The sequence below is a fragment of the Condylura cristata genome, unplaced genomic scaffold (assembly GCF_000260355.1).
Source record: "Condylura cristata isolate star-nosed mole 26May11 unplaced genomic scaffold, ConCri1.0 scaffold00022, whole genome shotgun sequence".
Lineage (NCBI taxonomy): Eukaryota > Metazoa > Chordata > Mammalia > Eulipotyphla > Talpidae > Condylura > Condylura cristata.
This window is the reverse complement of record NW_004567123.1, coordinates 5169253-5187412: the sequence shown is the minus strand read 5'-3', so window position 1 is coordinate 5187412 and position 18160 is coordinate 5169253. Positions and strand designations below refer to the sequence as shown.

General features: G+C 44.2%; 1 protein-coding gene across 1 annotated transcript in view; it reads left to right on the top strand.

Annotated features, from left to right (window-relative positions):
* SLC24A3 (solute carrier family 24 (sodium/potassium/calcium exchanger), member 3) overlaps positions 1-18160 on the top strand; it is a 457509-nt gene that overhangs the window by 245791 nt on the left and 193558 nt on the right. The window contains exon 3 of the mRNA XM_004687143.2: positions 17377-17453. Within this exon, the coding sequence (XP_004687200.2) occupies positions 17377-17453 (77 nt within the window). The remainder of the gene's footprint in view (positions 1-17376; positions 17454-18160) is intronic.

The following is an 18160-nucleotide window of genomic DNA, read 5'->3' as shown; positions in this document are numbered from 1 at the left end:
CCTGGGTGGAAGGACAGGACGTGCTGTTGGTCTTCTCATGGACACCTGTCTATCTCAGCCCTGGTCACCAGGCCTTTGTGTGACAGGCAGATGCCACCTGTGTGGTCTGGGGGTGTCCATCTGAAGCCCCTCCCACCCTTCAGTCAAGTCTGTGAAACTTTTTTAAACATTTTCAGCTCTTGCCATGAAGGAGAGCTGTATCTCCCTCTATAAATCAGAGTTGGAGTCCCTCAATAGAGAAGACTTCTCCAGTGCCAGGATTCAGTCTACAAGAGGTACAGAATTAGCTGAGGAAAACTTTGCAGAGATGAATCTTGGGCATCTCAGCATAGACGCTTGGTCCAGACTCATTACTTTCCAAGTGACAGGATCACCTGGGGAAAATTTTTTCATTAAATATAAAATCTCCCCAGAATATCTTTTCAAACTTCAAAGATAAATTTGCAGGGAGGAAATCCTACCCATTTTTAATTATTCCAGGGATGTTGGGAGCGAGGTGAGGTGGCAAGAAAGCAAAAACAGTTTTTTGGTGCCAAATCTGAATTGGTTCTATGTTGTCAGTCATTTTCCAGGGCACACAGCCCAGATGGCACTTTTCTCAGGCCTGAGGCTGAGCTGGGAAGAGAAAGAGCAAGAACTACTGATCCAGTGCTGGGCTGCAATGATTTGAAGGAATTAAAAGAAACAAAGCTTGCTTGGGTCACCCCTCACTCTACAGTGGGTGCGCATTTTACTTCTCAGCGAGATGCTCATTTCCTTAGGGACTCGAAAGCAAAAGCCAACATTAGGAGCTGTCTCATGTTGGGTGTCTGAGACAGAGTCTACAAATGATGCATTGATGGAAAACTCTCAGGAGAAAGGCAGTGAGAGAGGCAGAATCAGGCTAGAGGAGGCGAGCTGCAGGCTGACCTCATGCAGGGTCCATGGAGTTGTCCCACCTTGCAGCAGAAGAGTGGCTGCACCCAGTTCTTGCAGTAAGGACTTACTCTTCCAGGCAGTGAGGGTGACATAGCACCCAGCAACAGGCAGCACTTGTCAGGAGAATGTGGCCTTAGCCTTAGCAGACAACATCCATAGCGCCCTGTGGTGGGTGCCCAGTGCCAGTGCCAACAGCATTCAGTCCAGGGGTCCCATCACTCTGTGATCCCACTTGCCGTCACAGAGCTTGGTGAGTGATAAAATCACAAGTGCTTACCTCTTAACGTGTAAGTGTCCTTCATCTGTCTGTGAAAGGCCCACTTGCCTTTCCAAGCTAGTAGAACTTAACAGGTTTTAGACATGTTTTATAGAGGAATGGGGAGGGGGTGGATATATACAAGCTAACGTAGCTGGTCAGGCATCACCTGCCAGCGTGCCAGTCAGGGACGTAGCTACTCAGCTATTCAACTATACTTGTTAAAAAATGTGGGCATTAAAAAATGCTGATTTCATTCATTTTATGGCAGCATAGCTTCCCCTAAGGAAAAATGAGGCTGGCCACAATGTGTGTGGTCCATACCTTTTGTGTGGAAGTTGTTTTTAAGACTACGCTCATATATGTCTGGTCTTGTTCTTGACCATTGTTTATGCTTCTCACTGTGTCTTTAATTTGCCTTCCTGCTATTTGGAAGTGGTCACAAGAAATTATGATCTTCTTTGTTCCCAAATGCTAGTTGTCACTTTATTCACACCTTTAGATTCTAATAGACAGATGTTCCAAGCCGCCAAGGGTTGGGATGGGTGGTCTGGTATCTCCTGTACCTTTTCCCACTTCCCATAGACCAGGACATAACCACAAGTTCTGCTCTGTTTGACTATTTAGATCCGGGCTTCCTGGTAGAAACAAGTTTGGAGTTTTTTTGTTTTGTTTTGTTTTTTAAGTGATGTTACGGAAGAACATAGAAATGTCTGGAACGTGTTCAAGACTAGTGAAAACACTGTCAGAAGACTATCTCTCTGCCGCCTCTCAGTTCAGACAAGTCAGACATGCCCTTGGGACACCCTGTCTCCCATCAGCTGGCACCAGGCATGGAAACTTTGGCCACGGGTAGTTGTTTCTGTGGCTTCCCCACTCCCTGCCTCACTCTCATTCTGTTCTCCTCCTTGCCGACAATTTCCCAAAGCAAGTCCAGTCTAGCATGGCCACATCCCAAACACCAGCCAGCTCAACTTCATGTAGCAGAGAGTCAGATGCATGCCGGAATCTCAACAAAAGAATGTTCATCCACTGAGCTCCAGCAGGCCTTTTAGGGCTACTGACAGATGTGTGTGGCTCACTTTGGCCCCTGTCATTTGAGGGGAATGCCAGGCCCACACCTAAGAGTGTAGGGGACAAGTTGATACCCATCTCCCAACCTCCAGCCTGCATGAGTGTGGTCTGGGTCCCAGTCTCTGCAGTGATTTGGTGCAGGATTCCTTTGGGATGATCAAGGGAATGTTTGTGGAAGGAGCAGGGTTTGTGTGGTTCCTGGGTTAGTCTGGGTTCCCAGAAGCTGAGCCTGGCGTGAACATCCATGTGAAAGTGATTTTGAAAGAGCTCTCTGGAAAAATGGCATGAGAGTGAATGGGACTAGGCAGGAGAAGGAAGGAGCAAGACACAGTGTCTGACTGAGGCCTTTACATGGCACTTTTGTTCGCATATTGGATGTGAGACCACCTGGGAGCTGTTATGAAGACAATGGCAGAGGGGGCCTGCAGGGAATGGGCAGAGCATTGACAGTGGCTGTTCAATTCCCTCCTAGCAACTTTCGGAAGAGTTTGCAGGGGCAGTACCTGCACCTGAAGCCTGCTCCTTCCATCTTAACTTTGTGAGTCCCGACACACAGAGTTATCAGGGTGCCAGCAATATGTACAAGTGATATAATTGCACTCTGGAGGCACAAAGTTACCAGAAAAACTGCTGACTTGCGTTTTTCAGTAAGATAGATCTCAGGGAACAGGAGAATCTAAATCAACTCCTAGTACATTCTCAGCCTTTGAAAATGTCAAGTTGCAAGGAGGTATTTCCAACACTTCAATAAGGCAAGGACTCCAAATCAGTCCCTTTTTTGGGTAGGAGCTAGGAAACCATTTCATCTGACTTGGAAGCCCTGGATGAGAAAGGATCCTCACCGCAAAGGCCCTTAGTGAGAGCAGAATTCCAGACTCCGCCACTCAGGGCTTATGTTTCTCTAGCCCGAGGCTTAGTAGAGGGCTAATCAAGAAAACTGGCCAATTTTAGTCTTGGGTCCCATTCTGGGTCCTAATGTACCATGAAATTTAATGCAATTCTACATGCTCTTTTAGATTCTGGGTGAAGTCTTTTCTTTTGGAAAAAAAACAAAGTTAGGATTTGCATAAACATGGCTTGATCTTGCTGAGCCTGCTGAATTAAACCCCAACTAATGTTGATTTTGAAGAGGCTACTGTGGTTTAAAAGAAAGGGCACTTAACTTAGAACACCTGGCCCAGCATCACACTTGATTTGTAAATCAGGCCTCAGTTTCCCCCTCTGTAAAGCATAGAGCCCAGGAGTTGCCATGAGGGTTAGGGAAAGATCACACAAGGAAAATAGTGATCTGTAAGCATACTGATAGTTAAATTGTCCCTAATAGAGAACTTGGCTATTGGTCAAGGATAAACTCATTGACAAGAACAGTACCTAACTCATTAGTCCATAGAACGAGTCCTGTTCCTTCCCACCTGTACACCTCTATATCTTCCTCCTCCCCACCTGGAACACCCTTTATAAAGCTAACTAAGCACTCCCCTCTAGTCTGATTCACCCCATGCACCCCCACTAACTGCTCTGGTTCTTGTTCAAACTTTGCTTCCTGATCTCACACACCACATACTATCTGATCCATGTTAATATCTATGGATTAGTGACAGAGTTATAGATATAGTTAATACTTCAAGACATAGTTAATACCTCAGATAGAGGTAAATAGTGACAGGTGCAGCTTTCAAAATAGTACAACAACAATTCTAAGACAGCTGTTCTTTCAGAATCTTGTCCCTCCTCCACTAAAAATCAAGAGGTAGAGTCTACTTTCTTGAGACCATATGATCTAGTCCCTGGAACAGAAGGGTTCAGAGGTTCAGATGCTCTGAGTAGCTTCTCAGGATAGGTCATAAAAGGTCATACAGCTTTCTCCCAGTTCTCACTCTTGGAACACATGCCTGGCAACTCATGAGTGAAGTCCTCATACTGAAAAGGCCCCATAAAAGACCACCTGGAGAAACTACTTTGAGTTAAACCATGGAGCCCCAGCCCCTCCAGCTTCTGGATATTTGAGTCTCCCCAGCCCAGCTATCAGCATGAAAGTGAGTGGGTATGCATTCACATTTCCAGTTCCAACCAGTGTGTCTTACAATGGTGTGAGTGACTGAGTAAGGAGCACCTACCAGAGCCCAGTAAATCCCCAGAAATGTGAGTTATCATGATAAAATTTTATGGTTATCTTAGACCCCACTAAATAATGGGATGGCTATTATGCAGCATTATGTATGTGTGTGTTCACTCACATACATAAATGTGTATGCATATAGTTACACATGTTTTGGGCTATAGCCTGCCTTGTGCTACCCTTTATGTGTTTGTGATCTTAAATCTGACTTCTCCAGGTGGGTTATAAACTCCTCAAAGGCAACATAAATTTTTGTGTTAACCTCTGCCAGATTTCGACCAGCTTTGTGGAAGTAGTAACTTTGCCCATGTATCATTGAGTTAAATTCATGGAGAAACAACTATGTCTGTGTCCCTGAAAAGCTTGCTATCCTTATAGAATGCAACTGTGATCAGAAAGAAATCAGAGTCACTTTGGTCTTCAAATCTTTCTCAAAGAAACCCTGTATTCTCATAGAATACTATTTACCTGAAATCGCTGAAAATAATCCCCTCAATTTGTTTTTGTATTAGACCCAGGGAAAGGTAGCACTGTTCTCACCAGTCTTGCCACCTGTGGGCACTTGACAGCCAGCCAGGCTGGAACTTGTTTCCTACATTCAGGACCCCCAGTGCTTACTGCTCCAACTTCATATTGCCAATTGCCTGTCTATCTGGAGAATTGGAGATTTTTATGCAGTTAAGTTGAACATCTAACTCTTTCCATTTAAGCTATACAAGGAAACTTAAAACATGGAGTAATGTTGTAAAGGAGAAATAATGTTAAAAATTCTACTTAAAAAATTCTACTTAGTAGTAATAGTAGTATATTAGTATTGATAGCAGTAGTATATAGTGTTATTTGCAAGCCCCACTCCTACCAAAAATAGTATCTCAAACACTGAAAGGGTCATTTAAAAACTGTTTTAATAAATTTTCTCCATCAGTCTACATGAATGTATGTATCTCTCTACCCTGATCAATGTTTATGAGAAAAGATCAAAGAGTGTAATGATGATCTTCTTTCCCAGCTTTTGAAAATCTTCTAAGTCATGTTACCCTAGCCATGTCATGATTCACTCTCCAGCATGCCAGGTAAGCTGCCCACCATATGCTAAGCCTTTCAGTGGTGGATGCCTAGGGAGGGCCCACTTTTACTTAACTGGGCCCGAGATTTGTCCTGATTGAAAGAAGTAAATATGAACCTTTGCATCTGGCCTCACTGATGTCACGAACAAGGTTATGACATCACAAAATTTATGTTGCTGCCTCTTTTTTTTTTTTTTTTTTGGTCTCATTTTAAACTCTCTAAGGGATTTCTTTCAATATGTTTGCAACTCAGACCAACCCTGCAATAAATTATAAGCACAGTTAAAGACAAACTAGCCAGCAGTTATAGGCAATCCAAAGTTCTGAGCAGCCAAAAAGTTACTGACATATAACGAGGAACATGATGGAATTCTGATACAAGAACAAAGTGAAACCTTTCCCTCCTCCATATCAACTTTTCCTCTTCACTTTGTGCACAGGCTGTGCTATTTATTATTTTGACCTCAACTAATTCAAGAACTCCACAGAATTCTCCTCTTCTTCCTTTAAAAAATATCATACATTAATATTTTCATGTGCTTTATGTAGTGGCCAGATTTAGTCAGAAATTTTGTTTGCCTCCTACCTTTGTTAACTATTGCTAAAGCTTCACAAATTTGCCTGGACTTGAAAAGCATTTATTAAACACCTACCTTCTATTGCTGTGAATTTCAGTTTGCCATCTGCATGTGGAATGTCAAAGTCTGACACTTATGGGAAACATGTAAAAGAAACTCCAGATGCCAAAAGAAAATGGAACATGATTTCACTCCCATGGCTGTAACTGGTTTCCATATCATTTTACCTCTAAATACACATTCTTGCCTCTGAGCCTTAGGGCATCACCTGTCAGAGATATGAGAAATGCCACAGATGCTTCTTTGGATTGCCTTGACCTTGAAGTATTTATAGTATGTATAGTTGAGGGTTTTGTAATGTGGCAGCATCTCTTCCTGTAATCTCCTACAGGACTAATCCCTAGTTTAGCCATGTACATCAGTATGAAATTAGATGACCTTTTAGCCCTTATATCATATTTTACCAGCCTATCCCAGTGACTCATTTTCCCCAGGTCATTATTTATCACCAAGACACCTAGTTACTTCATGTGCCACTATTTCTATGAAAGATTTAATGTCATTCAAAGTCTTGCTAGTAGCAAGTTTTGGGAACTGTGAATGTGAGTTTAGTTTACTGTAGATTTTTTGCAGTATATGATCTAGAATATATTCTGAACTTTTGACTTCTAGTGATGGTAGAGTAGCCTGTATTGGATTAATTCTTCTGTGGGAACAATTATAAACTCTGGACAAAATAAAGAAAAGCAATGGTTTGTTAGCTCTGGAAAGTGAATAAAGCAAGCATAGACTTGTACATGAATACAAGGGTACATGACCCTTAAAAGAAGGACGCCACACTGTGTGAGAGCCACACCAGTTGACTTTGCTTCTGATGAAACTCCCAGTATATTCAGTACATGGGCGTTAGAGCTCTATCACAAAGCTGTAGCCTTATTGGGCTAAAGCACTAGAGATTAGTTTGGCGATCCCAGAGCACCTGAAAGTTGAGAGCATCCCAAAAATAAGCTGTCACAGGTGGGGAGCCATAAAGCATCTATATAAATTCCCCACAAATTCTTGACTGACTCCTGTGTATGTTTTGGGAATTATTCCAAACAGCTCAGAAGAAGCAGCAGCAAAAATACTTTATGAGATTTGAGTAGCTACCCAATATTGGGTAGGCAGTTCGGAGTTCAAGTCCCAATAGTTCAAGAGAATTGGTAATTAGTTCAGACTTTGCAGTGACATCCTACAAGGACCACATTCCAAGACTTAAGAATGTAGTCAAAATAGACTTTTGTTAGCTTAGTTGTTTTGTTAATTTAGTCTAAAACCACCACCTGAGATAACCAGAATTTAACTTGCAGTAATTTAACTCCAGTACTTTAACTTCCTGCCAGAACAAAACTCAGTGCTTCCCAGAGAAAGATAGTAGTATCCAGAGCCCCCTCAATATATCATCCATAACTCAAATACACAAGCAAAATTTCCTATGTACCTATCAAGTAAATCTAAATTCCCTTGCTTTGATCTTGCTTGCTTCACGCTATCATCAGTCTTGCTCTGCTAATTATAAAACAGCTCTATGGCCTTCAAGATATCTTCCTTGATATTGCTTCCTACTTTTGACCTATATCCTAAAAAGCTAGCTGGAAACCAAAGTACATTATGGGAACAAAAATCATCTAGTCTGTTTCATTCAGACCTAACTTGTGCCTTCATTCCAGTGATGAGCCAAGAAAATAGAGAAAATTGGATATAAGAATTAGGTTTTGTTTTGGGCTAATTACACTCTTTTCTTAATTTTCATATTCAGTGACAGATGTTTTCCAAGAAATGGGTCTATGACATATGGGATCTAGACTTTAGATGCACAAACTTAATGACCCAGCAACAACAAAAAATCCTTGAGCTCAAATAAACACTTAAAAGAGCTTCACTTGTAAGGAGAAAATTCGTGAGTGCTTTGACCCAAAATCTAGGTAAGTGGTAAAAAGATATCTAATATTTGATAACATAGAGTCAAAAATTATTTCCTGTGGTAACATCTTCCTTGTTCCCGAAAGAGATGCCAATGGTTGCCAGCACTAAAGTAAGGAGTATGCACAGCTTCTGTTTGTCAGCTGTCAATACTCATCCTATAACCAGATCTGGATATTCTTAGATAGTTATTTCAATACTTAGTATATTTCATTCAGTATACCTCACCTAAAATTTCTTGGTGAATAAGAATTTAATACATTGACTTAAAACAGATTTGGTCTCTTTGTAGAATCACATAGGAAGACTTTTTATTCCCCCACCCCCCACCCCTTAAATAGATTGAACTTTAAAAGACTTGCAGATCAAAGGAAACAATGGCAAGAATCACAGTTTTCCAGGTGCAGTGAGTGCCTTTCATTTTAAGACTTTCCTGCAGAGCTTCAGTATAAATAAGAAATATTCCCCATTCTTCTTGCCATAAACATAGAAGATACTGCTACTGGATTTAATGCTCTACCACACTTTGCTCCATCCAAGACTCAGTGTCAGTCACTCACTGATGAACACAGAAGATAGGCCTATTTTCTGTCCCTGAAACTGATGGTCATGGACTAACAACATGGAGAAAGAAAAAGAGCATATTTTGAAAGGAGAAGCAAAGGAAACAGTTAACTGTGTTTCTTACCAGATACTTCTGTTATTGCCCATTCACTTGCAGACCAATAAATAGCACACTAAAGGTTATTTCTAACTCTGAAATTTTGTGAGTTAACATTTTTTTAATCACTGCTATTGAAGCCTTGAGTCATTTAGCACACACATTTTACCTTCTCTACACAGTTCATAAAAAGTGAAAATTTTCAGCTCTCCCTGTTGGCTCTGCAAGCTGGCCATAGCCACTTCAGTGTAAGTTTGATCCCCAGCCTGGAGGTGATCCACAGGGTGCAACAGACCTCTCCTGACCCACCCACTGCTCCCCTCAGCAGTGTACTTCGTGGATCTACCTGTTCTGCTCCCCACTTTGTCACTGGTGCAGTCTTTTACCACCCCTGCACCTCTGGCTTGTACCCTAGTTCTAGATGGATAAATAAATTAATCTTTTCTTTAAAAAAATGAAAACTTTCAATATAGTTACAAAGAGAATTATTTAATTGCATTTTTCCCCTAAAAACATTTTCAAGTGCCTCATCTTCCTCAGGGGCCCTGAGGAGGAGTGGACATTCCTTCTAACCATTGTGTGTCCTCCTAAGGAGCTGTCCAGTGGGGGTCTGTGTGTGTGAGCTCATTGGTCTGAATTTTTCTGGATCAATGAGCAGACACAAGAACATGAGGGAGGCAGCATCGGAGTCAGACCTCAGCTCAGACATCCAAACCTTCTGTCTTTGATGTTGGCACAAAGGGACAGTTTGAAGAACAGAGCAGTCCAAGAAGGGCATAAAGTCCTGAATGCCACAGGACTACTTACTATAAATATTTCATTTCCTTTAATGAGAATTCATTACTGACACAGCCATGGTAATCCCACAGAGCAACAAATGCAAGCTGGAGGCTCTTGCCCATGCAAATAGGTCTCCTTCTAGCTGCAGCCATGTTTGTGGCCTGGGAATACTACATTATTCATGGGATTGCTGAATTTTCTACAGTAGCTGCTGGCGCAGAGACCTGAGCAGCCTTGATGCCATGATTTTCTATTAATGATAAAGAAATATGTTTCCAGTTCATCAAATTACATGTCAGTGCCCTGCCAGGCCAAAAGTCTATGTAACTAATGATTGGGGTTCTTTAGTTGTAAAGAATGTCTGTTCCCTTCCAGGAGAACTTGTGGGATGATTGTTTTACAATCTCCTGCCAATGTGGACATGAAAAAAAGAGCTCTGAAGTGCAAATCAAGGAGTTTCTCAGAGGTGTTGGTTGAATCAACTTCAGCACCAAGAAAAAGGGCTAAAGACAGTCTCCCATCCTGCATTCAGGAGTGAGATAGTCCTGTGCTGGTCTCAAAGATATAAAATGCACCATTTCCCTGTAAATGCATTAATGATTGCTGCCAATATTTGGGGAGAAATTCACCTGAGTATAAATGAGTTCTCTGCTGGAAAAAATATTATTTGTTGAAATGAAGGGGCACAAAAGTGCAAAATTCCTAGGCCTCCTTGGTCTTAATATGGGCTTGCCAGAAGTACACCCTGGGGCATACTCAAGAACAAGTTTATTTAGGAGATGATCCCAGATAGAGGGGCTAGGAAATGAGACAGGGAAGGGAGGCAGGCTATCAGTGGAATGTGATAAAGCCATTTGTCACAGAGCTTAATCCCCCCACCCCCTCCGAGAACTCTAGAGAACAGGGTAGAGCGTGCCTCTGAATGACCTCATCCAAGTGGTGGGGAGCGGAGATAGATAGATCTATCCACCTTCCATCAGAACGTGGTTCAGGCTTCTATGGGGAAATGCCATATTAATCCTGCAACATGTCCACCTGTGGTATCTGGGCAGGCCACCTTGCCCAGCTTTGGAAACACCCCCCTACACACACACACAAGGAGATGCAAGTGCTGGGAGTTGATGAGCATCAAAGTGGTACATCCCCAGGAAAGTGGGCTGGACATTGAAGTCTTGGGGGACATCCCTTATTTGTATTTCTCCCTCTCCATTTTTTGATACAGTAAAATGAGCTACAGTTTCCTATTTACCCAATTCTTGGTACAGTATTTCTCATAAATAGCAACAAAGTTAATCATCATCATAACTGTTCTTATTTTCATTCTCCTTTCTTTGGGCATGAGTATGTTTGATCGGTGTTAATCTGTTTGGTTTGTCCTGTGTTGAGGTTGCTGATTGTTATGACCTATGTTTATATCCTCCTTCACAAGGGATATTCATCATCTTTTTTTCATGTGCCTGCCAACCCTTTGAATCTAGAACTTTTTTCTGACTTTTAAAGAGAAGGACTTGTGCTTTGGTGAGTCCAGAATAAAAGGGCTGTTTGCCCTGTCCTTACAGGATATGCTAGAAGTCAGACCCTGCTATGCTCTCGGGCTTCCCGATAGCATGTATGGAAAGTTGTGCAGATTGCTTTCCTTCTGTGAGCCTTAGTTTACTTCTCTGTGTGCTGGGAATTATGTGGCCTACTATATATAAGCAATAAAAAAGTGATAAATCGATATTTATAGTATGTAATGAAGATGGGCTGATTTCAAAGACAGCTGAGGACTCCCTGCCTCATTCAGTTCATTCAGTGGTTAACTCCTCCATAGTCAGGATTGTGTATCTGATATCTTCTTGTAACTATTATTGACAACAGTATAACTAGCACATGGTAAAGACTCAGTGTGTCCTTTTTGCACATGACTGAGTTGCTAATAAATTCTCCACTGTTACTGAAACATTGTCCTTAAGACCAGGCACAGATTTCAAAGACAGGCTCATAGCAGGCTGCAGTTCTGAGGACACTGTGTACCCCCTTGATGCCCTGTGGCTCGCTTGACCTCAGTTAGCATAAGAGAAGATGACTGAAATGTCTGTAAAACCTTTTCAGGGACAAAGTATGTAGAATATTGTAAGTTCCTATGAGCTGGCCAGGCATGGGCAACTGTGACCTATTTACTATCCACAAATTACAGCAGAGAATTCCTTGACTACCCAGGTGCATACCTCATATCACAAGGCGGGCCCCAGGGGCACCTAGTCTGCTGTCGACCTGATTACGTGACTGCCTCCATGGTGGTCTTGGGATAACTCTGCCTGGGACAACATCATATACTTGGTCACAATGCCCCCTTCCCTTTCCCTTGTAAAACTTTGTCCCCCATTCCTATCCTACCCTCTGGATCCTATTCTTCATACCATTGTTGCATGACCAGCTTTTACTAGCCTGTATGTTTTCAAAAAATGGCACAAGAACTTCTGCTCAAGTAGCAGTCTTGCCTTGTAAACCTGCTCCACAACAACTGTGTCCCTCATCACTTTCCTGCCGCAACGGGATTTGAAATGATGAATATATCTAAAGTCATACAGTTTATTTTTGTGGATAATTTTGTTCAGGTCTTCACTTAGAACAGATGACTTCATTTGATCAGCAAACACTCATGAAGCAACTACTCTGTGCCAGGCAGTTTTCTAAGCATGGGGAAAATAGAGAAGAATACGTATCCTCCAACCTCAATTGCCCTCCCTCTGTCTAGTGGATAAGACAGAAGAAACCAAGAGTTGTGGTGAGATGAGGGTTTATGTGTGAAATGCTATAAGAATGCCAAGAACCATATTAGCCATTGCATTCTTCAGGGTGGGCTCAGATATGCTGGGTACAAATAGCCCCAAATTCAGTCACTAAGAGGAATAAAAATGTTAACTTTTAGTTCTGTTACATGTACAAAATATATATACCAAGGGTGAGGTTCATCAGTTACACAGGAACCCAGGTTGATGAAGATTCATCTTGACATATTTCCATGGATGTTTAGACACCACAAGAAGAGGCAAGGTGGTGAATCGGCCACTGGCTCATAAAGCCTGCCCAGACAGGTCATGTTACTGGTATTTCACCAGTCAAAGCAACTCTCTGAACCCACCTGACCTTGAAGGGAACCCAGGATCCACGTCTCTGGATCATGGGGGAATGGGATATTTGTGAACAACTCAAAGAGCTGCCAGAGTTAGAACCTATTTCGTGACAAGTTGAATGAACTGTCCCTGCTAACTTCATTTCTCAACCAATAATTCTCTCTTGTATTTATGCAAAAAAATCATCTCCTGGGAGGTAGACCTCTGAGTTCATTCACATTTATATTATTTTCTTTCATGGACACTGGCCTGGTGATCGTCCATAGAGGAAGACTTCACAGGGCTCCTGTCCTCTGGGGGCACCATGCAGTTGAGTCCAAGGTGATCCAGGAAATAAATGAGCGCAGTTTGGTTGGAAAACCATTTGCTGGGTACTCTTCCATGGGGCAGGAAGATTCCCCAGGAAGCTGAACATTACCACACCAAGCAGACAGGGTTTCCCCACTTGCATCCAGGGGAGAGGTACCAGCAAGCTTTTTGAAGGGAGCACTGGGGCCGGTAGAAAAGACTAAAACAGAAGCATGAAGTCATTCATCACTGCAGGAGAGGAGCTGGGCAAGACCCCAGATTGGGTAACCCAACCCTCAAGTGGCCACTCAGTTGAGATGCAGTAGGTATTTAGTCATGAAAAGGCCAGGGAGGAGACAGCAGACCAGGACTTGGTTGTTGCAGTAGCCCAGATACCTTTCACTCAGGCTCAGCTTTGTCAGGGGTCTGTGATGATCTTCACCTTAGACTACTCCAGTCGCTCAATGTGTGATTAATTAGTATATCTAAAGATGTCATGAATGTCCCCACTGCAGTTTTTTCTCAACCAAATAAAAAACTCTCCATCCCCTTCAAACCTCCATTTAGACTCATCAAACTCAGGCCTCAGGAAAGCAGCCAGGACAGAGAAGCAGGAGCGCTGATTGCTGTTGCCTTGGTAAGGGCAATCCTCTCCGTTCAGGGCTCTGTGGTTTCTATGGGAACAGCACTGCTTGCCTCTGCTGGCCCCTGGGGCTGGCGAGAGGTACTAAAACAAAAAAAAACAACAAAACAACAACAACAAAAAAAACTGGAGGAGAGGAAGAGAGGAACAGACTTTGAGGATTTAGACTGTGTTTGGGGAGGAACCCTCAGGCAGATATGTAGCTGTCCCCAGAATGCCACGTGGGCTGTGTGGCCCCAGCCTGAATGTGGGAAGCACTTACCTAGAGGCACAGACATTCATGCTGTTCCCTTGGATTAACCACTGTCCTGGAGAAACAGAAGTCACCACGAGGCAGGCAAGAGCTGGTCATAGGATTTCAGCACCAATGCCAGAAAGGAATGAGTCGGCCCCTGGCCAGACCAGCATCTCATCACTGTTACAGACATAAAGAACAGGGATCTGAGCCCAGGAAGCATGGAGGGAAGTAGCCCTACTCTGTCTGCACGATTCACAGCAGCCCTTGCAAGATGCCATCCACTCCCCACTCTACAGATGAGAGGCAGGAAGTGGCAGAGGTGGTACCTGAACCCAATTCCCCTCTGTGAAAATCTCACCAGTAGCCCAAGGACAATGGGATTCCAGGGTAGGAGTGCATTCTTATTCACACCTTGACCATGCGCAGCCCTTGCTCTCTTGGATTTGGCTGTGAGGACGCACATCCAGAGGATAGCCAGGGTGGGGTCTGCACCGCCATCAGCTCTGAGCAGAGCCTCCTGGTCCAATGCACCACCCTGTCTCTGTTAAGGGGAAGGATGTCCTAATGGAACTCTGCAGTCTTGTGGACTCCACCCCCTACTTCAGCTTTCTCAACTCTGCCCCCTACTCCAGTGATTAGAAACTACAACTCCCAGTAGTACTAGGGAGAGCTGCGAGGACCCAAGGGCGGAGCTAAGCACGCATTCTGGGACTTTGGGGGATAAATACGGAGCCATTTCGTCCAAAGCTCTCTCGCTCGGGAAATGGCTCTTGCTCCAGAAATGGCTCTCCAGACCATGTGATTTGGGGCTTTCAGTTTAGCTTGTTACCAGAGCTCCAAATCAGGGGAGCCGGTAAGATATTCCAGTTACTTCGTATCCCTCTCTTTCCCTGGGTTGTTTCCTTTTCTTTTCCCCTTTTGTAAATAAACCTATTATTGACCCTTTTGTGTGTGCCTGCAGTACAACTGAATTTTAAGAGTGCGGGTGAGGCCCCACAGACAGGCGACTCAGTTCACACTGGGGTGCCCTGTAACATCTCCACCACCCTCTCCTTGGGCAGCTGCGGCTTCTCTGGAAACACCATTCCCCACTAGTTCTTGCAGCCCCAGAGTCTCTGTTGGCAGGTGGAGACTGTCTCGTTATCCTGGAAGCAAACTCAGCTGAGCTGACAGCTTTTTTCTTGACCTGTCAGGGCATCTGGGCAGCGCTGACCTGCTCCCTCCTAAGGCAGCTTCACCCTTCAGCATTCTTCACACTTGATATTGCTTAGGTTTCCACTGGATGTGATGGGGTGCTCTGGGTGGACTAGAGGGGTCAAGAGGAAGAGGACCTCAGGCCACTTTTCAGATGGCCAGTAGGCAAATTGAGCCCTGGAGAGATGAAGTGGCAGCCCCCAAAGGCCACTCTGTGGGAGTGCTGGGATTGAGCCCCACATTTCAAGATTCCCGCTTGAGGACCCTTTCTTAACCCCAGGCTGGCTGGCCCCTTGCTTGGGAAGATAAAACACAGTTATACCAAACTGCTGTAGAACCACAGCAGAGCAATGCAACATGAATATCGGCAGGCTGTGTATCTCGTGCATAAGTACAAGTTGACGAAATCAGGCATAAGCATTCAGTCTCCCCAGAATGAAGCTGCTGCCTCTGTGTACCTCCAGTAACAGGAATGTTCCTGAGTCATGTTCTCTGTGACCTGGTTCAGCTAGTAATGTCCTTAGCAAATGACTCAGAGAAGCTTCCAACATGTGAAATTGGTGCTTAATTAAGAACATGTTACAACGCAGCCAAGTCTGGTGAAGATCTTAATCATTTGGCCCTGCCATGCTGCACCCAGAATGCAAACCCCAGCAACAGTTTATCCTGAACATTACACCTGGGCACTGGGCCTCCTTCTGCTACCTCCAAGCCACGACCTTTTATATACGCCAATGTCAATTATGCGTGTACAAGTGATTATCTCACTTTTCTACTCATAAAAACATGCAGAACCTCCTCACATCCATAGATGTTCTTTCATAGTGGAAGCTTGGAAAAAGCATGTCATTAGCTACCATGTACAGCTGAGCCATGTTTTGTGCTTGAGCCATATACTAGGTCTCCAATACCCTGTGACTCTGACCAAAACCTGCCCTGCATCTTTATCCAGTGCCACCCTGGACATAGAAAGTGGAGCCTGTTCAAGGACTAGCCAAAGACCTGATCTCAGGCAAACCCACTGGCCAGTGAGCTGCCATCCTGAGCACGTCTTGCACAGTATCGAGTGCTCACGTGTTTACTCGTCAACACCACCATCTTTGATTCATCTCCCTCCCTGGTTTCATGGCCTCCCTCATTCACAGTATGTCCAGAAGTCCCTTCTCAAATGAACCACCTATCTCCAAGTCCTGTCTGAGGGTCTTTTTGGGGGAACCCCAAACAAAACAAGAAGCAAGCAGGTTTCATCTTACACACCCTCCCCATTCACTGGTGAAGGTTTTGCTGAGTGCCCCTGTAGAGGAGTTGGAGACCTCACAGAGCTCAGAGGGAAAGGCAGCTCCCTACTGGCACAGCTATCAAGCTGGGGCAGAGGAGGTATTCTTGGTACATAGCTGCCTGCAGCGCTTGGCCTAATGTGTCCTTCTGTCCTCGAGAGGAGAGCAGAGGGTTCCTCTTGGAGGGACCACAGGTGGCCTCATAAAGGCCCAGGCCATGAAGGCTGATTGGATTTTATGAAGCAGAGAGAGGGCGCACAGTTGGGGATGAGGACATATTACAGGCTGATGGTACAATCTGTGCAGATAAACAAAGATATAAAGAGAGAGAGAAAGTAAGGTGTGTTCAGGGGCTGGCATGCGTCCTGCCTGGTGAGAGTATGGAACACGCAGCCACACCACTGGCTTCCCATCCACTCGCACAAGCCCGGGGCCCAGCAGCTGCTCAGCTCATGATTGTCTGAACCATGAACAGATGAAAGTATAAAAAAGTGAGGGCAGACAGAGGGCCAGCTTGGGACCATTCATGTATAAACTTTCAACTCAAATCATGGAACATTTGGGGGCAGGGAGAGAAGGGCAAGCAGCCTGTGGTTGATACTCCAGTTCAGCAGCAAATGTGACCCAAGACCCCACCTCAGAACAGGTGCCCTGGGGAAGCAAAGGAAGAAAATGAGGGCAGTTTGGAGCAGAAGGCATGACTCAGTGCCATGGACCCCGTGGTAATCCAGGGAAGCACGCAGACCTCTGCTCAGATAAAGGGTTTGCAGAGCGTCCAGTAAAATATGTAAGGACTAAAGGAACCTTCTCAGGTTGAAATGAAATTGTCAAATGATTAAAAAATCATTTGTGTGATAGTAAATTTGTGTGCTTCCTCCTTGACACTTTAAGGAACAGTGGTGCTCTCAAAACCACCTTCATGACACGGTGATGAGTGGGAGCTGCAGGTGTAACGTAGCGTAGCACAGCATGCAAATGTCTACTGGAAATACAGACCCAGATGCTCCCAACACAGCTGTATTGCCTACCTTCTTACTCGAAAGAAGCACTAAATTCCAGTTAGAGAATGTGAACATAAAGATGTATTTTTTTTTTCATCCAAGCTCATGGACTCCATATTAAAAAAAAAAAAATGTTTCCAGACCTCCAGCACTGAAAATGTTGTCATTGGTACTGAGCTGGGTTTCTTTCTCCCTCTTTAGCCTTGAATGAATTTCCAAATGACATCTTCACCAACGAGGACAGAAGACAGGGCGCGGTGGTTCTCCATGTGCTCTGTGTAAGTACCTCTCTCGTGAATCTACCAGAAACATCTGGAGGGGAAGCCTAGCTGGTGAGTGGCTGGTAGGTGGGCTGAGAGGTGCCCCCAGTGGTGTCTTCCCTCCTTCCTGTTCACACACCTCTAAGTGGGTATCCTCTAAGCCCTGAAGGGGGTAGTGTCCAAAAGATGCCTGTGTACATTCTTGCCTTGATATTAGTGCTTAAAGTTCATGCTCTGAGGTCAGACTTGCTCATCCTGATTTAACCTTGCCCCCTCCCTGCTCAAATGCCACCTCTGGAGAACTGTTTCCTAACCAACCTTTCCAAAATGCCAGTATCAGCTTAGCTGGCTCTCCCCCCCCCTCACCCCCATACTCTTGATCGCTATCTGACACAATCGTTTACTTGCTTATTGTCCATCAGCTTCACTCCCCCAGAAGCCCCATGAGCATAGGGGCTTTGTTTTGTGTGTCACCTGTTCTGGCACCTGATGTGAACAAAGTATTTGTTAAATTATTAGATTCAATAGAATAGCAATTAACATAGTGTCTGGAACATAGTAGGTGGCTGATGAAAGTTTGTTCCCTTCCCTTCTGACTCTTTTTTTTTTTTTAAGATTTATTTATTTGTGCATACAGAACTGGGGTACAGGTCAGAGGCTCAGGGGCGGTGAGAGGCTTCACCAGAGACAGAGTGGGGAGCAGAACAGGCAGATCGATGAAGTAC